The following is a 26,344-nucleotide window of genomic DNA, read 5'->3' as shown; positions in this document are numbered from 1 at the left end:
ACAAGCAGTTCCCTGAGAAAGAAAATCCCTGATTTAATCTGTTCAGTCACTAAACAGCTAAAACGAAAGAGAAAATTGGATCATCATTGTAATTTGCAATCTTGAGGCTGACACTGTTAACCAGCACTGTGATGTGTGTTATAATCACACTCTCCCAGCAATAAGGCCTTCTTTGTTGCATGTCATTCCTGTGAAAACTTGGATGAAATGTACTTACAGTCATAATGGTGACTCTGAAATCGGCCTGCTCTAACACCGTAACGTTACATTTATGACTTGCTGGGTGACATGACTAGTTTTCAGCGTGGAGTGACGGGGCTCTGTGTGCCCCTGGCAAGTCAATGCCGCCTTGGTCACACCCTTTCCAGCTTCCTCCCCCCTCCCTCTCTGCCGCCATGTTCTGGAGGAGGAGGAGGAGGAGGAGGAGGAGGAGATACGTGTAGCCTGGCTTTAGCTGGCTTAGCATTAGCAACACACAGCTTGGCGGAGGCGCAACAAGCACCTGAACACCGAAATAAGTACTCTATCTTGATCACCCCCCCAACCTCCCCCGTGGATTTGGCGAAAGTTGTTTATGGGTTTATATATCTGGACCAAAAATAGAGCCGACGTAGCCCAAAATATATGGTAAGTTAACATGGGCTTTCAAGACAGTCGAGTTGTTATGTTTTTTCCAGGGTGTCCTGTAATCCAGTTTGCTCTGGTGATGTCTCCACCGAGCACCCGTCTTGGCTGCTAGCTTGAAGGATTGCTAAATAGCTTAGCATGCTACTTTGCAGTCTTAGATAGAAAATACGTTTAGGTGCTGACCGTAATGGTTGTGTTTATGTGTGTAGGGCTGCTTTTGACTCCAATAAACGATAAAGTTCAGATTACATGTAATTGCTGAGTGATCGAAATTTGAATTTTAAGACGAACTACGGGAGAAACGAGATTTGCTACTGGCTAACCGAACAGAAGAGTAGCTAGCTTTGATCCAACTTTTTCAAAGGCAAGTTTTAAGTACGTAGAAATTGTTAGTCAGAGGTTGGATCTCCTGGGGTAAATATGAAAGTCGCTGGCATAACGGAGTGGTGCAGAATATATACTAACGTTGAACTTTAGCTAGGTTATACACTTTTCCAACCAATTGAGTTAAGTAACTATATCGACGTAAGCAAGTTAACGCTGTTCGCTAGCTTACTTTGCTAGCTGATGACAACTAATATTACTTGTCGCAAGTTTTCACTGATCTCGCTAACGTTAGCGGTAACCTTACGGTAAGTAGCAAGTAGGCTAGTCATTCCGCCCGATGTATTTAAGTGACGCTGCACAAACTTGGATTTCTGCTACACCCAATAGTATTTCGCAATTCAAACCGGCCATTTGATTTAGATATTTGTACATATGATTGAGTCAGTTGACCTAGCATACACATTCAAGTCAGCTAAAGCTACTTTAGCTCATGTGCTACTTATCACGTTCAGTGAAACGCCGTGATTTAATTGTTTTTTAAACGGCTTAATCCTTCTCTTTGTTTACGATGCAGCGTGCTTTGATAGAGGTGACTGCTATGGTAGCCCATACTATTGTGCGTCCTCAGGGCGAAACGTAACGTCCTTGTAAGTTACTTATTGCAATTTTTGGGGGAATTATTTTCGCTGTGGGCGCTGTCTGTTTACTCTGTTTCCAGCCGGGTAACCCTGCTGGCAGGCAGGCAGGCAGGCATAAAAGCTTTGCTGAAAGTCTCTGAACAGTGAAAGGTTTTATTTTTTTTTTCATGGGATTTAGCCTGAGATGCTGGTTTTTCGATCTGAGCTTTGTATTAAAAGAAGCCCCGAGTATAAACGTGGCCTGAGAGAGAGGGGCAGGGCTTTGTCTATTGTCAGGAAGATCAGTCAGTCACAGTGGGTGACAGATGCATCATCACTGTCCTCCTCCCTTCCCTGACTTGGCTTTGTCTCTTGGCCAACCAGGAAAGACAAAAGGCGGGGTGACATGCCGATCAGAAGGTCATCCCCAGTCCGTTCTTCACTGCTTCAGGCTTCATGCTCATCACCTCACATAGACTCACAGTCACTTTGGAACACATGTTAGTGGTTTGATTTTCTACGGATTGGACTCGATACGATTGTTAGTTTGTCTTAATCCTTGAGTAGCTGAGGGGTTGAGGATTAAATGCTGTTCCACCTTGCTTGTGGTTCTACTCAGATTTAACTGAAAAGAAGTAAATGGACGGTGAAGGAACTGACTGGATAACTTGATTTCACACTCTGTCGCATGTCTTTTTTTAAATTCACACAAATATACTGTGTTATACGGTTGTGCATCGGCAGATAAGCTTTACACTTGCTGTGGGCCTTGCAAGGTAGACCTGCTCTCAGTGTACTGCTTCAGCCTTAATGCTAATCACAGTTTACCTAGGTTTTGTCAAGACACACCCAGATACTGGCACATGCGCACACACACACAGGATAGGTTTGGCTTGTTCTTGCATTGGACAGGTCATTTGTGTCCAGATTTCACTTTCTTCTTGATGAACATTTACTTTCACAATGGGCTTTTAAACTTAGTTGTAAATTCCTAAGAAGCTATACACTGGCAGCCCTGTGAACTGAGCACAGCACCAACTACTGTGAGTCCACTGCTAAGCCAGATTTATGCTTCTCCGGTGATCGATGTGGTTCTGTTGTAAACGTCATTGTCTCAATCACATATTTCTGTCCCCAATCCGAGCTCTTTGATATTGAGTATTTGGTGACAGACTCTGACATGGTTATTTGTTTATGTTTTGGTGTCGTATAATAAAACGGAACTACTTTTTGTGTGCTCTGTAGTTCCCTAGTGGGTTATTCATTTACCATGCTCCCATATTTTAACCAAGTGTGATGGCACATTTTTGATAGCTGGCATACTGGAAGCAAATAAAAGTGGCTGGAAAGTGATCAGGGTTTATATTGTTGGTGCGATCCTGCAGATCGGGTCTTGACATCCCCAGTTGTAGATCCCCTTCCAAAGGAATGGATTTACAGTTCAGCAAGGGAGGGTAACCTGTTGATAGGCACCACCACACACTAGATAGAGATGTTGTCATGCATTTATTACATACTTGGCGCTGTACCAAATAGTTTGATGCTTCATTCATAATGCTGACATTTGAATTCTAAATCAGCATGTAAATGCGGCACAGCTTTTTTCCCCTTCATGTCAATTAATTCTGCAGCGTGCAGTGTGTGATGTCAGGAATATGTAAAAACTAGAGCGAGAGGATTTTTAAGACAGATACCAATTTTGATATTTGTGGATTTTAAAATCACCCCCCCCCCCCTTTTTTTTTTTTTTTAGAAACACAAAACTTAAACAAAGACCATCCATAACATTTATGTGTAGAGATCTCACCAACATAACATATCATTGTTCAGTTTAAACATAACCTTTCTTTGTTAAATAGTACTTGAATAGTATTGCTGATTTTCTCAGCTGATGATTTTTGTTTTATTGCTCCAAACCAAGCGGGAACCTCTGGGTCCGAAAAGTATGGATCCCTTGAAGTCCCATAAGATTAATTTTTTTGTCTTGTGGGAACAAGATAATTATCCTGTACACATAAGATAATAACTTGTGTGTACCAGATAATTAACTTATGGGAAGAAGTTATGGCAGTACTACCTTGTGATTGACAAGTCGTTGCCATGGCGACCTGTCAATCAGGCTAGAGTGACTGGTGTCCACAGCTGTGTGTAAATTTAATCAGTTGAAAAAGCTTATTAGGAGTTGGCTGTCTGTTTGTCGCTAGCCAAAATTAGCACAATGGTTAAAGTAAATTACAGATGCACCTCGCTAACCAAGCTAACTAGCGCCACCGTGTCATCCAAATATCGTCACGTCTGGTTGGTTCCTGGTTGCAAAAAATCAACACGGTGACAAATGGCCAAACTCAAGGCAGTCCAGAAACCAGTCGGTGACGTCACGATGACTACGTCCACTTCTTTTATACATTCTATGCTCCAAACGTGTTGCCAACAGGGGAGTTGCAGAGTCCCATCTGGTGGACAAACTATGCAACAACAACACTCATAACATTTTTGAATATTTTGAAAATTTTTAAGTTATTTATCAGCTGTTATAAACACAGACACCGATTTATCTGCAGTAAGCTTATATATGCCAAGAATATTGGCACGCTGATTTGTCTGTTGGGCCCCAAATGACTACGGATAAACCAGGTTACATCGCTGTCTCCGTCTCGCTTTCCTCTGCTCTCTGTTAGGTATGTGTTTCTGTTTGACAGGTACAGACCTACACACACTCACGCCGCACAGCCGACTGGATGAACCGCAGCTTTGGCTACATTCACACAAAATCTGGCGACGTGGCTCCTTCCTGTAGGATTTTGTGAAGTTCTGGCAGTGTTTGTTGGTGCTTTATGCGGCATTCAGACCAAACGCGAATTTAATCCACGCAACGCTCTCCTCGCGGGGTTTTTATCACTGGACAACTGCTGAGCGTTCACACACAACGCAATAACGTGAATAAACACAACTCGCCATTACTACAGCTGTATGAACCCAAAGTAAATATTTTGCTGTGATTAAATAGCAATAAACGGATCAAACTGATGCCGAAATAACAACAACATGATGCAGATTTGTTAAACATATGAATTCATGCTTTGTCAGGTCAACTTCTAAAATGTTTATTTTCTGAATGGAGTTTGGATCGAGCAGAGCTATTCTATGCTAACTTGATCACAGTAAAGTACAACGATAGCTGGAATAAAGTTCCATACACGTTTTCTGAACTCACTGGGTAGTTCAACCTCCTCGCTTTCTTTTCTCCCAGTAATGTCCAGTTTTGTCCGGTTTTTATATAAATATGAAGTCGTAGTCCGACAGAGCTAACGACGCTAACAACAACACTGGAACCGGAGGTGCACGGAAGCTAGCTGCTGAGAAGCTCCAATGAAGATAAATCAACGTTGTAATCGCAAAAACCGTGGTGTTTATTTGTCCATAAGTTGGAGCGCTGGTCACTGCTCCTCTCCCCCAAATTTAGCAGACGTAGAGAAAATAGGGTAGTGACGTATGAACAGTCTCAACGTTGATAGGCTATTGCGACTCAGCGTCATGCGAATTTCAGGACAGGACAGGAAATCGTGACTCTACACGTCTTTTAGTCTGAAAGCGCCATTAGAACACAACCGCAGTGACAACCCATTTAATCGGATCAATCACTTTATTCAATCCATGTATGGTTTGTTCTTTGATATTTTTTTTTCTCTGCTCATAAAATGGAATGGAAAAACAAAAAGATGAACAAAAGTCTCTGTCTGGTCACAAAAAAACCCAAAAAAGATAATGTGAATGTGCATACCACGGAGACAGCAAGGAAGAAGAGGAGACATTCACATTGCCAAAACATAAAAAATCTATAATGTGAGTTAACTGTGGTATTATATATTGTAGCCATAAGCTTTACAATATATTCTAGATATGCTGGCTGCATTTCCATCTTGCATCATATAGAATTACAAAAAACAAATCCTTAACATACGCAACATGCCAGCTCTAGTGTAAAAATTATTAACAGATCATTAACAGATTAATTGGAGTTTGAATTAGCTGGTGCTATCCTCCTGCATGAGGCTGTGGTTGCGACCTCAGGACTCACTTGATGCAGAAGTAAGAAAAAAATAGAGTTATAGAGAAAATATCTAATTTAAATGGTATCCAATGCAAATCTGATAATGCCTTTGGGCAATGTAGCGCAACGTATCTACACGTAGATACATCTCTATTGTGTCATAGAAAATGTCACCATATCTCTCAACCACAAGGTTTAAGATTTAGTTAATTGACAACAAAATAACTGATTTATAAACAGTTTTTTAAAATTATAAATGAGGGGACAGGACTGGATTGAGTAGATACCCATGTTTACCCAATTTTGTTAATTTCTCCAAAAATGTCCTTAAACCTCTTGTTTGTGTCAGTCAGATATAGATGGGCAGAGAGGGGAAGAGACAAAGCATGCCAGCAGATGATAAGCATATGAGATCATCTCAGCCTTTAAGAACCTTTAACCTACTGGACTAGGGCTGTACGATTAACCTAATCGCGATGTCGTCATGTGCAATTACATAACCTCAAAAAGCGTGCCAGTTAATAAAACAGAAGAAGTGTGTGTGACTCTCTTCTCTGTGTGCGCAGCAGTCTGCTCATTATCTCCGCCTACACCAGGCTCTCGTATGTACCACTAAATACTGATAAGCCTATACATACAATGAGAAATGATTTTTGAACAGTCTGCCAGTAACATTTAAGACTTAATGAATAAAAACAACCCACAAAAATGAAACGGCAGTAACTGAATTTAATATTCAACTAGTGGTAAATAGGTATACTAATATAATTAATGTAGTATTTAATATTATTGTTATTCTAGCAAGTATACTAAACATTATACTCTTTATTTAATACACTCATGTACAGTTCCTCCTAGAGACTCTGCATTAGACAGATGTACATTGTGCCAGTGTCCCAATATGTGTTACTTCTAGCCACCTCCTCCGTAGAGCAACATGACCCCTTATTCTGTTTTACATCTATTTTACTAGTTATTGTTATAAATATTGTTTATTGTTTAACTTTGTTCAAGTTGTGAAATACACATTTCAAAATGTCAGTATTTTGTGCATTTTCCTTGATAATTAGGCTAAGCAAGTAGACTCATAGTGCCATTTGTTCCATTATAATCGAATCGCAATTGCAAATCGCAATATGACTTTCTCCAAATCGTGCAGCCCTATACTGGACTAAATGATTTTTATGGTTATCTTCCTTTTCTACCAACGCCAAAGCCGATTGACAAGAATAACAGGCTCAGCCATTCAGATAATAATAAACCTGCATATCCAGAGACACAAGCGCATATACACACACACATACACACACACAAAAGTGTGTGCCGTCTCTTCGGGGGCCTTGGTGATCTTAGCACAGAAGGGCTGAAGGAAGGCGGGCCAGCGGTGTCTTGTGGTGGGGGTTGTTCCGGGGTGTGAAGGAGGTGTGTGTGCGGGGGGGGGTTTGGATGGACAAGACAGACTCTCCTCTCTTCCTTCAGCCTGCTATGGGTGAATAGGTGATTATAGCAGCAGATGTGTCATTAGGTCTGAGCGGTATTCATGCGGATGCAGGGCGAGGAGGAGGGTGACGAGGGAACATTTGGGAAGGCATGCTCCATGGGAATCACATTTTATTGCAGATAAGTGAATTTACGGTATATGCCCCCCCCCCCCCCCCCCCCCCCCCCCCATACACGCACACTCCTCCTTGTTTCCTCACCCCCCCCCCCCCCCCCCCCCCGGCTGTCTTTGCATGGCACATATACATGCATGAACGTACTCCAATTGCCAATTGCTAAATTGTCATGTTTAACAGAGTCTGCATAGACTTTCATACTGTTCTTCATGAATGCACTTGTTTGTGGGGCACGTCTGTGCACGCTTGGCGCAGGGATCAGATAACTGAATAGGATAAGTCATCATTAGTCTCCCTTGATGGCAGGCAGAGGGAAAAGTGGGCACGAAGAGAACTCAGAAAGCCTAAATGTTTGTTAATGAGAACAATGATTTAAACAAGATTTGATGAATGTATGTAACTGTGTCAGTATGGTGCAATGCAGGCAGTGAGGGGATAAGAGTTTGTGTGCACTCAAGACAGTACAAGGCTCTGTAACAATCTGGGTAAATGATCATGACAAGGATATCCTGTTATGGCGTATTTGCATCTGAGCTAAAACTGTTACAATATTGTATTTCTGTGAAATCGATTTTTTTATTATTTTTTTTCAAGCAGCCCCATATCACATAAACATAAGGGCACTACTCGGTTAACGCATTAGCAGATGTGTGTTTCATAACATAATGATACTTGCTGAGTTTTTGCTTATGGAACTTAGATGTGTAGGTTGCACAGCTGTGAGTGTCCACACACTTTCCATACGTGTGTGTTTGTGTGTGTGTGTCAGGAAGTGATTAGTAGCTGGGCTGCTGATCTGTTAGAAACAGGACAGTCTCGTCGTCGTCAGACTGGAAATGGTTTATCTCCCCTGCCACCTACCAAAGGGTGGAAACGTTTTTACTCACCCATCGTTCACAGATGAAGGCTAATTTGTCTGAGAATGATGCTTGAGTTTATCTGAAATGGAGGGGGCCAAACTTTGAATCCAACTCTGCTAAAATCAGTTCTCACTTTTGTGCCTGTTCAGATGAATTTCCCTCTAAATGTCCTTGGACTGCAGTTTCACATACACACGTTAAATTTTAGAGGGAGACTGTCCGGGAAAATGTATTAAGCAAGGATTATACTTTCCGCGTACGCAAGGGTCCGCTAGGGTTTGCGTGATGGAAAAATCGTCATCAGAGGGTCTCCGCGGACGTCTGCGTGCCTCCCATTTTTTGTGACCGCCGTGGCGACTAGCGCTACCAGGGCACCAACTGATCTACTGCGCATGTGTGGAATGTGTCTGCCAGCTGACTGCAGAAAGTAGTATAAACAGAAGTAGTCCGCGTCCGCGAGGGAAAGTATAATCCTTTCCTTAGGCACACCTGCAGCTGCACAGTTTTTTTTTATTTGTCAGCTCACGTTTACATGACAGCTTCACTTGTGTTGAGTGTATTTGAAGGTGTATCTAATGAACTGGTAACTAAGTTCAAAGAGAGGTTTTGTTCAACTATAATCTTGCTTTGAGAACTTAATTAAACATAGAATTCATGTCATGTATCTACAAATCAGAGTTTTTGGCGATTAGGTGTAACTGTTATGGTGTGTTCACATACTACACAAATTTAATCCTCGCAACGCTTTCCTCGCAGGGCACAGACATTTATTACTGTCGCACATCGCGCTTACGCTGTGTGATTTCATTCCAATGGATCAAATCAAAATGGATCAAACTGATGCCGAAATAACTACAGTATGATGCAGATTTGTTAAACGCATGAATTCATTGTTTATCAGGTCTGTCAGCAAGACAGCAGGATAACTTTTTAAATGTTTGTTTTCTGAATGGAGTTCGGACTGATCAGGGCTATGCTAACTTGTTCACAGTAAAGTACAACGATAGCTGGAATGAAGTTACAGACACATTTTCTGAACTCACCGGGTAGTTCAACTTCCTCGCTTTCTTTTCCCCAAACAATGTCCAGTTTTGTTCGTTTCTTATATAAATAAGAACAGTCTAACAGAGTCCTGGGTGCCAACCGACGGCAACAACAACAGTGGACCCGGAAATGCATGGAAGCTAGCTGCTGAGAAGCGCAAGTGAAGATAAATCAACGTTGTAATCCCAAAAACTAAAGGAAGTGCTGGTAGCGTCATGCGAATTTCTCGCTCAAGTTAAAAAATTTTAACTCTAACAAACCAGTGAATGTCGCAACACATCTTCCGCACCGCTCGGAGCGAATTTGCATATTTGCATTGACTTTGTATTTAATCAATCTGCGACATTCCGCCTTTTACAGTTATTCAATTCTGTCCACATCGCGAAAATCATAGGGCCCTACGTTTTACAGTAGACACACTGCACAAAGTTGTGGTTTTCTTTTATCTTGAAATTATCCCATACTTTGAACATCCTCTGGTCTGTCTCTTCTCTTCGTTCCTCCCTATTTTCTCTCTCTTCCTCCATTTTGCCATACGCACCATCAAATCACGCCGTCTTCACGTCCACAGCATAAGTGTGTTGTGCAAAAGTAATAATTGTCTGTGCAAAACAGTGCATAGTGTATATAGTTATGGTATGGTAGTTATAGTAATTAAATGAAGCATTGATGCATTTTATTTACTTAGTAAAAAGATTTATTTATTTAGTTTCTTGATGACTCTATTGAGCCTAGGCCCCGATTTCTTACCCTGCAAGCCCATCCATTGAGCAGCTTTACCACCACCACCACACAGACCTGACTGCCTTGGCTGAAATGATTCATTTGCAACACCCTGCCTTGTAATTTGCAGTTGAGTCAGGTTACTGTAAAATCATGTGTAATTAGAAAAGTGGAAACAATTCTTGGCCTTGATTTTAAATGAAGGAGGCAGGCTCTGTGCAAGTGCGTGGAAATTGCTTATCTAAGTTTGAAAGTATGAAACATTGTTTTGTCTGGTTTCAAAAAGGAAAGCACTACAGCTGCCCCTATAAATACAAATTATCTTCACAATCATATTATTTAGATGTGGAAATTTGGATCACAATGACATTGTTTTTTTTTTTGCTTTAAGCAGATGTTTCATTGTATGTCTTTGTCATTTCAATCAAAATAGTGTCTGAAATATTAAAGCAAAATTCATACAGATAATTATTTTTTTGTAGTGAAAGGTAAGTTGTATTAAATGTTATATGCTTCAAGTGTGACTAACTTGATTAGCTGGGATTATTGGCATACAACAAACATTTTAGTTTGAGTGAAACATGAAGTTGTCATAGTGCTACTAAGCTGCTGGCATTTTGCCATGTGGGCAGTTACTTGGGCACCACGGAAGTGTTGGGGTGTTTGCTCTCTTAGTTTGGTTGTATGGAGCATTTTTCACTTTGTTTTTTCCCCCCTCTTGTTTCTTCTCTGCTTTCCACTGACCTGTTATTTGTCTGTCTGTCCTAGGTGATGGCGTGGTCATGTGTGCAGCCGGCACTGTGTGTGTGGAGATGGTTTTAACAGACGGCGTTCTGGAGGACTCAGGAACACTACACTGGCCTGGAGAAGCCTCATAAACAAAAGCCCACATACACCACGCACACACCTTGTACACTAGAAGATTTACACAAACACACGCCACCGCCGTGCCTTGACAAAGGACACACAGGCGCATGGACACGTAACACAAGCTTCAGCGGAAGTACGCACCCACACCCTCTGTGTGTTAGCCTCCCTACCCTTACATTATCTCTGTCCTAGCTCCTCTCCTGTGTGAGAGCTTACATCGTATTTCTTCCTGTCCGTCCCATCTCCACTGCCACCATGCCAAGCTCCACCATCCGCCGGCAGATGAAGAACATGGTGAACAACTACTCTGATGCGGAGAAGAAAGTCAGAGAGGCCACCTCCAACGACCCCTGGGGCCCGTCGTCTTCCCTCATGTCTGAGATCGCCGACCTGACCTACAACGTGGTGGCCTTCAGCGAGATCATGAGCATGATCTGGAAACGGCTGAACGACCACGGCAAGAACTGGCGCCACGTCTACAAGGCGCTCACCCTGCTCGACTACCTGATCAAGACGGGCTCCGAGCGAGTGGCGCTGCAGTGCAAAGAGAACATCTTCGCCATCCAGACTCTGAAGGACTTCCAGTACATTGACAGAGACGGCAAAGACCAGGGCATCAACGTCAGGGAGAAGAGCAAGCAGCTGGTGGTCCTGCTCAAAGACGAGGACCGCCTCAAAGGAGAGAGGTAAGAGCTTTTATAAGTCAAGTTTGAACACATCCATGAGTCTGATATACTGTATAAGGCTGTGCCCAACGCTATTGTGAAAAGTTCACCTAAGCTCATTTGCGTGTGGGCAGTTTTTAATGGTAGCTGCTGCTTTTGTTAATGCAGTTGCAAAAGACTACTATAAACAGTTCCAATACAGTAGTTTGAGACTGTGGAAGTATTGTAATAATTATACTGGCTGATGGTCATCAGTATTCACTGTAAACAAATTGTAAAGTAAAAGGACTTGGGGGCTTACCATGGGTTTTTCCCTTATAGTATCATACTGTGTTATTTCCCCCCGGGAGCTGGGGTACTTTAGGACTCATTGTGTTTCCACTCCTGTTGGTGATAAATGAAAACTGATCCCCGGGAAGTCCATGCTCCTCCATATCCCGTCTGCCGTTTGGTCATTTACAGTGGATCTCTATCACTGATAAGAAGTGCAAAGTTATTGCACTTCAAAAACAGAGTTGATGCCTTTCCCAGCTTAACAGTTTTAAGCAAACACCACACTGGACATGAGTTGTCTACCTCATGGGATTCGCTCTGGCTTTACTTGAATATATTGCTGAATAACTGAATTTAGAAAGAGTCTTTTTATAACACATCTGAGAGGCTGATCAGATTTGGCAAAAAAATTAGGGCATTGAATCATTTCCAGAATTATACTAATTGGCCCAAGAGGGGCTTCAACATTTGTTGGGCAGCATGTTTAATTCTAATTACTGATTTAACCATGGTATTTTAGAACTGAAATCACTTGAAAAGCCTGATTCTTATATTCCCTTTAGGACGTCACACCAAGGATCATAAAAATCTTGACATAAAAGACTTGAGTCAAGATGACTGATCAAATGCTGTTATGTCTTTTTGTTCTACTAGGTCTCAAGCGTTGAAGACCAAAGAGCGTATGGCACAGGTGTCCACAGGGAGCAGTCAGATGGGTTTTGGCCGAGGCTCATCACAGCCCAACCTCTCCACTTCCTACAGCGAAGAGTATGGCAGGTCGGAGGGTTCACCTGCCTCCTACCATGGCTGTGAGTATTGGCGTGTGTGTGTGTGTGTGTGTGTGTGTGTGTGTGTGTGTGTGTGTGTGTGTGTGTGGGCTGCGCACACACACGGGGCTCATTCCATACATTTAAGCAATAAATTTAAAACAGAATATTGCATTATACTGTATTGTGTCCCAGTTGGTGCAACTTTGGCCTACATCCTGAAACATGCCCCTCCCCCTGTTCTGGCTCGCAGTCCCGCAGTAGGGCTGCATTCCTCAGCACACACACAGAAGAGGAAGCAGAGTTCACCCCCCTCCTCCCAACAGCCTCTATCATCCACATGACAGAGGAATATGCTCCTCTTTTTAATGATACACTCACTCCTCCAGTGACACAGTGAGGGGAAATATATAGAAATACACTGTCAGATGGTGCCACCACAAGGAAGATGGCACTAAGAGATGGGGGGAAAAAAACAAGTGAATGGGAACCAGACTTGGATAACATTCAGTAACAAAGAGGGACTAGGGAAGGGAAATTAGTAAAGTGGGATTGTAGTGACACTTCAGGGGCTTCTTTTCTGCTCCTCCTGTAACTAGCAGTGTTCAAATGGATTGAAAGAAAGATGGAGTGACTGAGGGGGAGAGTTGAGAAGAAACAGAAATCCCAGGCAGGAAATGGGGTAACACAGAGCGGGACGGAGGGGAAGAATGGAGAATTGAAAGAGTGAAGCTTGGCCTCCTTCCTTTCATCCTCTGACCCCCAGTCTTTTGTACACAGCAGGATGGCGGTGTCTGTGTGTGCGTGCGCGCGCCTATGGCTATGTGTTTGTCTGTCTCCACGCATGTGGTTTCAGCCTGCATGGATCATGCGTGTTGCCTATTCATCTTTTACTTTGGCCCACATTCCTACATGTGCGTTGTGTTTGAGTCTGTGGCTCGGAGGTGGAAGCTCCAGCAGCTGAGTCATCATTTGAGAAAACTGAAGGAGAGACCGGCCAGTAGGAGAGAGGCTGGGCTGCCGCTGTGGGCGTTGCCAGGAGGGATTTTTGGGATTCCAGTCAAACTTTCCGAGTATTGTTGTCCAGAAAGTGTGTAAATGAGCAGCCATGCCATGGTGTTGACTTAGCATATCTCGCAGTCACCAAAATATCTTATATTAATGTAAGGCATTAAAATGTCTTTATAGTGTACAATTTTTCCCAATTTGGTATTACAGAAGCAAATCCTAACTAACTTCAGGAATCCTATCTTATCTTTCTTCATCTTATCTTATCTCAGGTTAGGAATTCCTAAAAACTCAATCAGACATCGGTTATCAACTTTTATGTCTGATGTATGAATTTTCTCATCTTGCCGAGCTAAACGGCTTAAAATCGCTGTTTTTTGGTCGTTTTTTTACACTGAAAATGGAGTAGGAACAAACACTAACGTTATCATGGAACTTCAAGAACGAGGAGAGGAAGGTAGCCAAGCAAGAGTGTTACCGCGCTCGCAAAGTGTGCGATTGAAAACATTAGTGTATAGTTTAATGATTGTGGGAAATTTTAGTAGCTGTGGTCATAAATCAGCAGCGGCGCACTTCCACTCCTAAATGAATATATGGCGAACACTGGCATCAGAAATGTTTACAACCGCAAAGTCACTATATTTTTATGCTGTTTGAACAGGTGTATTGATAACGTATAAGCTTTTTACTCACAAAGGTTTTATTGCACTTACTTATAGTTAAGTCATCCTCAACTTCAGTATTTTCCCTTTGGCCTCTCTGATCTGCTGTCCGCTGACTGTGTGTGTGTGTGTGTGTGTGTGTGTGTGTGTCTGTGGAGTTGCTCAGCCCCGACACAGAACAGGGGAGGGGGTGCGGCTAGATAATAAATTACACCAAATGTGTTTAATTATTTTTTACAGAATGCTCGATTGGGCAAGTGTATTGCTAGATTTACAAGCCCGACGTGGCATTTTGACGTGGCATTTTACTTGCCCCAGGCAATTGGGGAATCTTTATTGTTGAGCCCTGCAGGGCTCCAAGTGTTTATTTAGTTTTATGATCATCCTCTTTGGTTGTCTGTCACCATACTGACCAGTGCTCAGTCCAGACCCTGCCTTTGCGTGATGTACTTCCCACAAAGGTCTGGGAAAACATATGAAGACATTATGTCGCACATTGTTTAAGAATCTAGACTGTGCATTTAAGGAACTGCCTAACAGTCCCGTAATTCTTTATCTAGAGAGACAAGAGACAAAGTCTGCAAATGTGGAGATCGTTAGCGGTTGACACCCTGGGATAAAAATCCTGTGCGCTATTATCACCACATAAATCTACTTTCGATGACACGAGCGGTCATCGGCCCATTTCACTTACTCCAAGACTTGGTTATCTCTGTTCTGCACTTGGATTGCATGCTGCACTTAATCTTTGTTTGAAGGGTTTTGCAAGCTAAAGTTTGTTTAATTTCAGTATTCTGTGTATTGAAAATGAAGATGACAGCTGTTTAGTCCAGTTGTTTCTTATCTAACTGTAGAAGAACTGACCCAGAAAGTTGAGCATTTTTCTTTTAGCAGGCAGAGCTGTGTCTGTGAGGACTGCCAAGAAAGCGTGATTATCTGTATATGGTCCATTCCCACAGTGGCAGGCAAGAAATAGTATATACGTAGTTGGCCTTGAGTTCTGTTTATTTGTCTTCCTGACTTGCTTCTATGAAGTGTTGCACTGTGTGTCATTGTGTTGCCAGTTTAGTCTCTCTTTAGGCTTAGTGGTTGAAAAAGCTGTTGTTGAAGCCACATTTTGCAGTGCAGTTGTTTTTGGAGAGATTTAATGGAAGCTCAAGGAAAATATTCCTTTTGATAGAAGATTGTTACTTAACATTAACGGGAGATATTGTCGAAGACATAATTTTCACACACATTTTGTTACTTAGCTAAGGACTGAGACATGTGTCTGCTCTCTTTGTCAAGTTTGATGTTGTCCACAATTTCACATATATCATTCCAGCATATTTTGCAGGGTCATATTTGTCTCTGTGTGGGCGTTAGTAGCACCATCTATTAAAGGCAGACGCGTAGTTGATGTTAATGCTGTGGCTCAAGCCCAGCTAACCAAGAGCACTTTTAGCCTCGGGGCTTCTGGTTACTTTCCCTGGAGACACACAACTTGGAGATGGTGGTAGGGAGACATGGGTTTTGACGAGGAGCAAGCGAGGCAGGAAAGGAGTCAAGGAGGAAGGAGAGAAGACAAGGACCAAGGTCTGAGGCCAGAGTTGCAGGACAGGCGCAGTGAATTTATTATTAAAAATACATAAGTTGTCAAAATTTTAGGAGTCATGCGGAAATTCAGCTGTAATGACAGCTACTTGATCAACACAAAATACGCTTAATATGTTGTTACACTTGGCAGGTCCCAAAATGATTAAGTTGCAACTGCTTTCTTCAGTCATTTCAAGGAATGCCAAGCCTGTTATCTGTTAATGGAAATGTCAGATTATTCCTTTAAAAAAACAAAAACATTGTTTATTCAATTTCCTCATCATGGAAACATTTGATGTGGCAAATTTACTTAGTAATGTTTGTAGGAAACCTGCTGATGTAGCATCTACTTCCTACTTGACAGAGGATGTTTGTCAGAGTAATTGTGTCAAATAGTGACACTAACAGTCCGTGTTTCCCCTAGTCATAATTGTCAAGGTTGTTTTGTCTCTCCTCTAAAGTCCTTACGAGTCATTTCCTAAGCATTTGCATTCAGAATAGCTATCGAAACGATGTAACACGGAACGCAAGATCATCATGATGTATTGAGTGTGTGTGTATATGTGTGTTTGGGAGTGTCTACATCAGCAGCAGAGCATGTCATGACTGGTGTTTTGTTGTTTGGAGCTGAGACGAAGAGAAAAGAAAAGGCAGGCCAGGAGGAGAGAGACAATGTTCATTCTTGATGTTGGAGAAGAAGAGCAACATTCAGGTCTGAGAAGAATATTCTTAGGTTGGGTGAAGATCCCACCAAAATGTTAAGATTTAATTTTCACACCACATATTTTTATTTTTATAGTGGAGTGTAACAGAGTTTGAATATGAACAATTGCATAGAAAATCTTAAATTAAGCCCATGAAAACACATGTGTAGTGCGCCAGACATTGTACACCCACAACATTCACACACATGTACAGAACTGCAATAAGCTGGGAGTGCTGAGAAATGGTGACGCAGAAGCAATGACATTATATAGAGAGAAAAGTCAAGAAGTGCTATGGGCGATGTGGTGATGTCACTGGGTCTTCATCACCTCCCACGCCAAGGTTCCCTCGGAAAAGGCAAAGTTGGTCTTACCAAAGAAACAGTCATACTATGAATTGAAGAATACGCTCCACGCTACCTTAATGAGTGTCTTTTGGCATTGTGACTTATATGTGTGTGCACCACATGCAACGTGTGGTTTTTTGTGTTGCCACATGGCCCGATGTAATCAAATAAGCTGAATGAACCTGTCCCCTCTTACAGCCCTAACCAAAGGCCCCTAATCACACACACACACACACACACACACACACACACAGTATTTTCTATACAGTACAAATGTAATTCAAATGTGACTTCCTTTACTAGACAACACTGTTATATGTCTATGTATGAATTATTATTATTATTATTATTATTATTATTATTATTATCAGAATTTGGTGAGAGAATTTCCATAACCAGCGACACTAGTTTTTGGTATAATTATAGTATATACAGTGTGTGATGGAGTCTAATGTGTTAGTGATGTTAACATACGTTCTGAATGTGTCTTACAGCGACATCTCCCAATGCGGGTTCAGAACTTGAGCAGGCCAGACCTCAGACCAGCGGAGAGGAGGAGCTACAGCTGCAGCTTGCTCTGGCCATGAGTAGAGAGGCGGCAGAGCAGGTAAAGCAAACACAAGTACACAGATCTGCTGACATGGCAGATAATGAGTATGTCATTATATTTCCTTTTTGTTTGCCCGCGTAGGGAAATTTGTGTTTGCATTACGCAAATTTTGATAAACCTATTTTATTCACTGAGCCTATGATAAAACTTAGACTTTCATCTTTTCAGCAGTATTCACCATGTTACGATGTGCGTTACAATATAGAAAAAGGTATTTCCGGCCATCAGCTAGGCTTGAAAGCAAGGCTTACCTAGTCGATTACAGGCCACAATATGGCCGTTGACGTGGCTAAAAAACTGACATGCATTGGAAACGTTTGGTCTCCTCTCGAACCAGAGCATCTGCATTTGAATTCCATACCTTATACGATATGATCCACTAAAGTTAGGCACAATAGGAGATGAATAAGTCCCCATTTTTGTTCACCGCCATCTTGACTTTAAGGGAGCCAGGAGAGACAAATGAGTGAGATTCAGCTCTCCTTAGTTTGGGAGGAATGATGGTTTTTAATTTGTGTGGTGTGTTACAACAAAATGTCAATTAAAATGTTTAAATTCAGAATTTTGGACCATTTATTGTTTCCTTAAGTTCATAAAATTAGGCAAACCCAGGATGCTTGGTTACAATACCAATGTACTGTTCTATGCATCAGTTGGGGAAATGCTAACTGTGCTGTGTTTGTTCAGGAGGAGCGTATACGCAGAGGGGACGACCTGAGACTACAGATGGCCTTGGAGGAGAGTAAGAAAGGAGGTCCAGACTCAGTAAAACTGCCCAAGAAAAAGAAAGGGGTAAAATACACACAACCACTAAGATGTTACAGTGACGCAGTTATTCCATTATCATGACCATGCTCCTGAAATAGTCTTGTCTCTCCCCATCCTCTTTTTCTGCCTGACCCTATCTGCCGCTTCAGTAGCGGTAATGAAACCACTAACTGGCAGCTGACTGCCTACTTTACTCATCATTATTCTGCCTGAATAGCTGGCTGACTGGAGTTTGAGGGCACGCAGATCTAAAGTGATGAAGAAGTACGGCTGCATGACTATGGCTCATGTTTTATCTCAGCACATAACGACATGACCTCCCTCAGAATGTTTGAATAGTGTTTGGGCTGTAGAAGATAATGACTTGACCAACAGATGGTCCTTCCTAACGTTTTTTTTTCCTCTCTATCTTTTTCCTCTCTATCTTTCCTCCCATTCTTCATTTTTCCTCTTGTATCTGCATCCTTTGTTCTCTTTTTTCTCCCCCTTCCATCTCTGTCCAGCCACAGTCATCTTTGATGGATCTGATGGATGTCCCAGAGCCTGGTGCCACGGCTGACCCCTGGGGCGCCAGGGCCGGAGCCGCGGCTGGGGCAGCTGCTGCATCAGAAGACCCCTGGCAGCCTTATGGTATACACACACAAACAGTACACACTCTCGCTCAGTGGAAACAGTCATATCTGATTATGTCTACACACTGACTGTCGTTGTTGAAAACTATCTGTGTAAAGAGTCAGTTTTTCTGTGTGTGTGTTTCGTCGTCGTCTCTGCTCTCCACCTGCAGCTCATAGGACTGTGACTCTTTGTTAAGTAGGAATGCTGCTCAACTGGCTCAGCAGCATTACTGCACAGAGAGGAGGGGAGGGGGGAGGACGTTAGAAGAAGATATTGTGAAGGATAGGAGTGTAGAAGCAAGGGAGGAAGCTGTGGGGAGTCAGATACGTAAATGTAGACCGATGAGCAGTAGTTTAGGAATGGGTCGGATCAAATCCATGCATGCTATCAGAAACTGCGTGAAACCACTTTTGCCTCTCATTTGAAATCTCGCACCTTTCTCCTGCTCTCTTCCTCTGTTCCTCCTCATCTTCTTCATCCAATTTGGCTTTATCTTTTGTAATAATAATAATACATTTAATTTGTAATGCACTTTATATTTACGCAAATCCCAAAGTGCTACATGATAAAACAGTCAAGTGCTAAAAATAAAAACACATGGAGAGCATGAAAATAAAAATAATAAATGATAAATAATAAAATAAAATAAACAAAAATAATAAGGAAAAGGGTAAGAGTTCAATCAAAAGCACTCCTAAAAAGGTGGGTTTTAAGGCCACGTTTAAAAGCATCCACAGTCTGTGGTGTCCTCAGGTGGGCATTCCACAGACTGGGAGCAGCTGAGCAGAAAGCCCGATCTCCCATTGTACATAGCTTGGTTCTGGGAGGTTTCAGGAGATATACTGTGGCAGATCGGAGGGTACGTGTTGAGGTCTGTGGGGTGAGGAGTTCCTTGAGGTAGGGGGGGCTTCACCATGGATGCACTGGTGGGTAAGGAGGGAGACCTTGTACTCAATCCTGAGTGAGACAGGAAACCAGTGGAGTGATTTGAGGATGTTTTGTACGTTTCATCCAACCTCCGCGTCCCCCCCTTACACTGAACCTCTCCCTTCTCCCCAGGGTCTGCCCCTAAGCCAGCAGCCCCATCGGACCCATGGGGCGCTCCTCCTTCTGTCCCACCCTTGAAGAGCACTGATCCCTGGGCATCAAACTCTGCTCCTGCCTCTGATCCCTGGAGCTCCGCAGCCGCCCGCCCCAAGACTTCAAACGCAGGTGACCATCAGGGGAAAAGTCACTTTTGGAAATGATGCATTTGAGTCAAAAAGACATTTGGAGAATTGTTTAGTGTTTATGGAAGTTTGCGCTCTTTGAGCTGTATTTTAATGGATAGAGAGTTTTTTTTTAATGGCTAGCTGAGTGTCTCAAAGACTCAACCGCTGTGTCAGAAGGGGCACATATAGCACACAGTAACAAAAGTTTATGCACATCTGCATGCTTTCGCTTGCTTATTGTGTTCATTTGTCTCTTTTTGTTTACCAAAATATCCATACTCATTCATACTTGTTGTGCGTTTTCATCTGTCTACGTGTGTGTGTCTGCTGCCTGTTTGGGCGATTTTGTCTGTGTGCGTGTGTGTGCGTTGTCCCCTTTTCAGGTAGCTTTGACCTGTTCAGTGCATCCAACGGTACGTCAAAAGAGGACTTCTCAGAGTTTGACAGCCTGCGCTCCTCCTCCTCTGTCCCCACTGGTACTCACCCTTGTCTTCGTCTCTCTACTGACACGGAGTCTGTGTGGTCTTTCCTCAGTGTCTGAAATGATGCCCGTCTGCAGATATAATGTTTATTTATGCCGGGCGCAGACACACGTCTTGTCTTTGAATGTCAGTTTCACCAGACCTTAGCAAAGGCAGCGTAAGAACAATCGGAGTTGATGATTTTCCCCCACATACGCAATCAAATGCTACAGTAATCATATCAAATGGAGGGAAAGTAGCCGTTTGCTCTGGTCTGGTCCCCTATCAGTGCGGTGTGATCTGATTTTATTGCAAATACATTATTCGACCTGGGCCATCTAGTTAATGGAATCTCTTTTAGTTCTGCTTTAAAATCTGCTCTGTTGGACCAACAGTGGAAGTTCCAAAAGTGTGAATTAAACCCATTCACAACTCCACTTGGGTTGTTTTGTGAAAGAGAGTTCCAGTGAACTGTTTGGCACAGGTCTGAGTGTTGTCTGTGTGGTTTGTCAGCCTCTGGGTGTGGGAGCGTGACATTGGTGTGTGACTTTTGCTCCAGCTCAACACACAAACTTCTGATACAGTCAAGGACGAGGTGAGACAGAACATAAACACAGGCGTACAGCGTTGAAACACCAGCCACCTTATCGCCACACACTGTGTTGAGGACACGAACTTCAGGATGAGTTGGTGAAATATTACTATTTGAATCAGCTCTGGCTGAAATCTACAGGATTTATGGGTGTTAATAACCACGAGGCCTGTCTGATCTTATCATGAGCCTTTTTTTTGTTTTTGGCCCTGCTACAGTTTCCGTCTTTGACATTTCCGTGTGTGTGTGTGTGAGTGGCAGCTGGCATGCTGGGTTTGTGCAAGTGCATTAATGATTGTCTCCACTGCTGCCGCAAAAAACAAAATCAAAAACAAAAAAAGCTGTCTGACTCTGATGTCTTCTCATAAAAGCATCTTCTGATCACTTTATTACATCAACTCATTTTTATTTCCTGGTAACCACCTGCAGGTGGGCTCTGTGTTCTGGTCCATTGGGTGGTTGGTGATAAGTGAGAGTATAGATTATTTTTATTTGCTTATTATTATTTGCATATTTTCTGAGGCGAGAATAGGCAAAAAATACACTTTTTAAAAAAATGTTTAACAGACCTTTTGTAATGCAAAATGTGTGTAACTGTTCAGTGTCCCAGGGATAAAAAAAAAACTGGAGCCGTGTCAAACTCAGGTTTACTGTGGTCGCTGTACCTCTGTTCTCGCACAGTAAGCCTGATTTGAGTTGAAGTCTTGAACTCTGCGCTGCTCTACATAAGAAATATTGCTTTCCTGTATTCATGATGTCTCAGTGTTTAATGACATAGTTCAACTTTTCATCAGTGAACTACAACTGCTCTTTGTTCCCCAGGTGATGGGGGCATAGCGTCCTCTATCCCCTCCCAAGCCAGTCTCGCGAGCAGCGGTAGCCTGGACCTCTTTGACCCCCTGCCCAGCTCCGTGTCTATTTCGGCCATCTCAAACCCAACTAGGAAGACTCCAGAGTCCTTCCTGGGTCCCAATGCTGCCCTGGTCAATCTGGATTCTCTGGTGACTAAACCAGCCCAGCCTGCGCCAGTCGTCAACCCATTCTTAGCTTCAACAGGTAGGGGGAGGGTCGGGACGAAGATAAAATATGAGAAAGTTGTTCTCAAAACTTGAAATGTTCTCAGTCTTACCACTTTTTTTTTTTTTTTAGCATTTTTACAGAATGGACGTCAGAGTTTAGAGATGTTCATTTAGGAAATTATTTTTTTTTCTAAATGCACATGAAGTTATTTTAAGCAGGTAAACACTGGTTAGTTCTTACAGATTAGATAACTGTGTGTACTAGCCAGGAAGTGTAGTCATTAAGCCAAGGGACATGGACATACACATACACGTGCAGGCCTGAACACACATGGGCAGACACACCCATCTGCACAGTTTAATGTTGAATCATTGGCCCTAGCTGTAAAGGGCAGAGAGATTAATCATACCCAATTAATTTCAGATATTCCTCATTTATCATAAATTTATGGATGTGGATTTCTATTTATCGCCATAATATTCACCTCACTGTAGAGCCTGACTGACCATGTACGATATGCTACCATGGTACTCTGTGAGCTCAGTAACATTTGCTTTCTTCCTTTCTCTTTTTTTCAGGTGGCTCTGCTCTTGCTCCAGCATCCCATGCCAACCCCTTCCAAGTGAGCCAGCCAGCTCCCCCTACTCTCAACCAGATGCGGGTCAGCCCCATGCCCGCCGGCTTCGGCGGCATGCCCGAGCCCATGGTCCTCTCCTCCATGCCCGCTCAGCCCATCAACATGGTCCCCCTTGCAGGGATGGCCCCCATGGGCCGCGTGATGCCCGGAATGGGGATTGGCGCTGTCGGAGGTGTGGGGACGAATGTGGGGATTCCGGCCTCCGTGTCCATGCCCCAGCCCCTGATGAGCATGCCGCCCCAGGCCGGGACGCAACCCACCGGAACCACCAACCCCTTCCTTTTGTGAGGGGGCGACTGGGGGACAACTTTCCCCAGACTAACCCCCTCCTTTCTCTCTTCCTCTCTCTTCCACTGTGGCTCCTTAAGAAGCTTCACAACGAACAAGGAGAGGTCTTATCCCATTGATCCCTTTTTTATAACCAGCTCCTAGCCAGGTCGTAGTCCCAGTCTGGCCTCCACCAACCTTAACTCACACTCTTTTACTCCTTCCTCCTCTCTTCCTCTCAATGCTACAAGCTGCCTAGACCCGTGTGTCCTATACTGATCTGACGAGGATGTTGGTGACCACAAAGAGTTAGAATCTGTCTACAGACTTCCAGAGTAGCAGTGGTGTTTACAGTTAGTTTTTTTCCACAGGGGCAGGACAGGACCCAGTCTCTCCTCCCTGTCCTCCTCTCATTCACTCGCCTCCTCTCCCTTCCCTTACGATTGCTCCTTTTGTCGTCTTTGGTGGAGTGACAGGAGAGTCTGATTATACTAACGCCAGGATCTTTATCTCTTCGTTAGAGCTAATCTTTTATAAGCCCTGTCAGCTGGTGTGTGTGTTTGTGCGAGTGTGAGAGTGAGTCCGCACATCTCAGTACTTTTACACTGTGTATATTCCAGTGGGTTTTACTTACACCCACTGGAATAAGGATGAGAGATGGTCAGATGTGTTTATACTCGTGTGTGTGTGTATGTGTGTGTTACTAAGCAGGGATTTTGCACAATTATTGTCTCGTTTTTTTCCCCCTTTCTTTCCGCGACTGTTGGGCTCACCGTTAAACCTTAGCTAAGGGAGGGAGGTTAGCCGCTAATGGGCCTTGACAACACACACTGCCTCGGCTCTCGGTACCACTCGGTCACAACTCTTGTCTGGTCACTTCACATCAGCTTGGACCTTTTCCCATTACCCCCTCTCCTTGTGAACTTTGACCTCCAGGGGTCACGGGATAAACAATGAACACTCATCAGTGGAGATAAACCCCTTGTCCTAAGGGGGTGAAAAGATGCGCAAACGCAATTTTAGTGTGTGTGCTCATGCGCAGGTGTACTGTTAATGCTCGAATACTAACAGCCACATGTTGATGTATTTGTCACTAAGTCTCCCCAGTGTGCGTTTAGAGAGAAAGACAAGAACTGTGATGGCATCAGTATTTTGCATCAAATACATGGATGCAGTGAGGCATCATGGGACAGTTGTTTTTTTTTTTTTTTTTTTTCGCTTTCTTTTTAGTTTGTTTCTAGGGTCAAAGGGAAGAGGGTGGGTTGTGTGTGTGTTGGTGTGTGTGCGTGTGTGCGCGCACGCTCAGTTTGCATGAGAGATACGTTTAGCTTCCAAGTGTACTTTAATGAGCAAGTTTTTTCATTTCTCACGCAGTCAAATGGAAGTGACTTAGAAATTGCTTACGTTAGCATCTAAAATGACGGTAAACCAGAGGGATAATGTAGACATCTGCAGCCTTAAGAGAGAGTGAGTGAGTGTTTGTGTGTGCGTGCTTGTGTTGTGTATGCAACCATAGATCAAGAAGTGTTACTATGGTGACAGGGTTGCAAAGAAAGCCCTGGGTTTAAAGGGCACGTCAGCCACTCAGAAGAGACTTTACCTCTGAGTGGATTTACTGTGGATAATCTATCTGCAAGAACATTACCTGGTGGACACACACACACTCGCACACTCATCAGTCTGTTGTTAGCACAGGTGATCCCGCAGCAAACAGTGAGACATGTCATGTAAACAAGCAGTTGTTCATTTTGTTGGTTACTTTTTGTAATTTACTCATTAGATGTAAATCCATAGCCAAGTCTTTTCAGAGTTTTGGAGCTGCGTACTAACATGTATCATCTTCATTCTCTCTTTTGTCTATTTTCTGTCACTCTAGTTTTTTCACCCTATGGGTAGGCTATGTAATTCTCTTCTCTTAGAAGCACAACTGTTACCAAAGTCATAGCGACTGTGATTTATGAGGATGTCGTACTTTGAGTAGTTTGAACAGTAGGGGCACACTTCACTGACATTGTTTTTTCTGTTTATGGATGCTCATCTTATCAGTGACTTCATTATTATACTTTTTTATATTTCAGAGCTATTTGTGCAGGAGTTTGTGTAAGAAAGTGTTACTGTTGGCTGAATACATTTACTGACAGCAAGCTGAGCGTGTCTGTTGGTTGAGAGAAGTGGGTTGTTGAAATACAGTTGATGAATTGCGCCCGGTATACAGGCCCTTATTCGCTTTCGGTCCCTGTAATCCCTTTTCTTCAGTTTGGTTACTGTGGAGGGGTGTTTTTTTTTTTCCCCTTTTCATTTGGGCGTGAGATGGCGCCCTCTCCAGGTCTGCTGTGGCATGATAGCTACACTGCAGGACCCTTGATATTTCCATTAAACGCAGACCTTCATTTCTCAGGCTATAGGAGGGGCAGCTCCAAATGTATGTATGGTTTTCATGATGATGCTGAGGTCGATGATGACTTTTATGCTGGGGTGGGGGTGATCCTGAATGAATGGATGTGATGAGACCTGCAGACCAGCAAACATTTTTAATCTCAACTAAATATATGCAAAAATTGGAGTTGGTAAAAAAACATAAGACTTAATGCTTGATGTGTTTTGCAGCGTTAGATTTGCTAATAAAGTCTTGTTTATTGAAATACTACTATGATATTCTAGCTAAGACGTGTCACTTTCTCACTGGCCTTGATTTCACTGCGGCCTGACCTTTTAACTTTAACTCCAGTGATTGTGGAAAAGGTTATCAATGCATTGAAGAAAACAAACAAAAAAAACTTGTACTGTCTTGGACAAATTCAGCACTCCCAAACAGTTAGAGGACACTGCAGTTGAACACTTTCTTGATCCCTGGCAGCAGTTTCACAGTCGTGGCTATGGTGCAGTGAAAATGTGGCCTCTGTGTAGCGAGCTCCCTTGCGTGTTACTATGTATTCATTATGCTTTTTATCAAGAGGACTAACTGACCTTACGGATTGTCTGTCTTTATATGCATAAACGGCCTCCTTTTAATCTTTTCAATGTCTGTCTATTTACCCTTCTCATAGTACTGGGAGCAGGCTGCTTTTTTTTTTATTGGATATGTGCTCAACCTGTTGGCATTATAACTGTATAATATAATTTATCATTTGTACTATTGTAACATACTGTTCCTCTGTATACCTTATTATTCTGTGTAATGGGTTTTTGTAGGAAAAGTCACCACGGTATTTTAACAGCATCTAAACATACAAAGGCAGCAGGCGGATGAGGACAACTGTAGCTGCATTGGTTCAAAATAAAATGTATATCACTTCAGCTCTGTAACAGTTTGTCTGTGTATTTTTTTTTTTCTTTTTTTAAACCAATATGTCTGAACATGAGTTTAAAACTGACATTTTCACACACAACTTTGGGGGGTGTCCAAGTCCAAACAACTACAGTGACG

General features: G+C 42.8%; 1 protein-coding gene across 3 annotated transcripts; it reads left to right on the top strand.

Annotated features, from left to right (window-relative positions):
* Positions 1-444: 444 nt before the first annotated feature.
* Positions 445-26,218, top strand: epn2 (epsin 2). 3 transcript variants are annotated; one of them, XM_038696475.1, is made up of 10 exons: positions 445-627; positions 10,634-11,421; positions 12,328-12,482; positions 17,231-17,343; positions 18,034-18,138; positions 18,618-18,744; positions 19,789-19,941; positions 20,324-20,416; positions 21,816-22,049; positions 22,592-26,218. In XM_038696475.1, exons 2-10 carry the CDS (start codon positions 10,991-10,993, stop codon positions 22,936-22,938), a joined length of 1,758 nt encoding a protein of 585 aa, XP_038552403.1. In that variant the 5' UTR covers positions 445-627; positions 10,634-10,990; the 3' UTR covers positions 22,939-26,218. The 3 variants fall into 3 exon arrangements, with proteins under 3 accessions (XP_038552403.1, XP_038552412.1, XP_038552420.1); XM_038696484.1 differs by having other exon boundaries at positions 446-627; positions 20,324-20,353; XM_038696492.1 differs by lacking the exon at positions 20,324-20,416 and having other exon boundaries at positions 446-627.
* Positions 26,219-26,344: the final 126 nt, after the last annotated feature.

The sequence above is a fragment of the Micropterus salmoides genome, unplaced genomic scaffold, assembly GCF_014851395.1.
Source record: "Micropterus salmoides isolate LMB-PRFRI ecotype aquatic unplaced genomic scaffold, ASM1485139v1 Ms_hic_scaffold_10, whole genome shotgun sequence".
Taxonomy (NCBI): domain Eukaryota; kingdom Metazoa; phylum Chordata; class Actinopteri; order Centrarchiformes; family Centrarchidae; genus Micropterus; species Micropterus salmoides.
Note: the sequence above shows the minus strand (reverse complement) of the source record. Positions and strands in the feature narration are given on the sequence as shown.

Coding starts and splice junctions, on each gene's coding strand:
- epn2 (XM_038696475.1), top strand. CDS start 10,991: ATGCCAAGCTCCACCATCCGCCGGCAGATGAAGAACATGGTGAACAAC. Junction 11,422..12,327: donor GACCGCCTCAAAGGAGAGAG/GTAAGAGCTTTT, acceptor TTGTTCTACTAG/GTCTCAAGCGTTGAAGACCA. Junction 20,417..21,815: donor CTCCTCCTCTGTCCCCACTG/GTACTCACCCTT, acceptor TTTGTTCCCCAG/GTGATGGGGGCATAGCGTCC.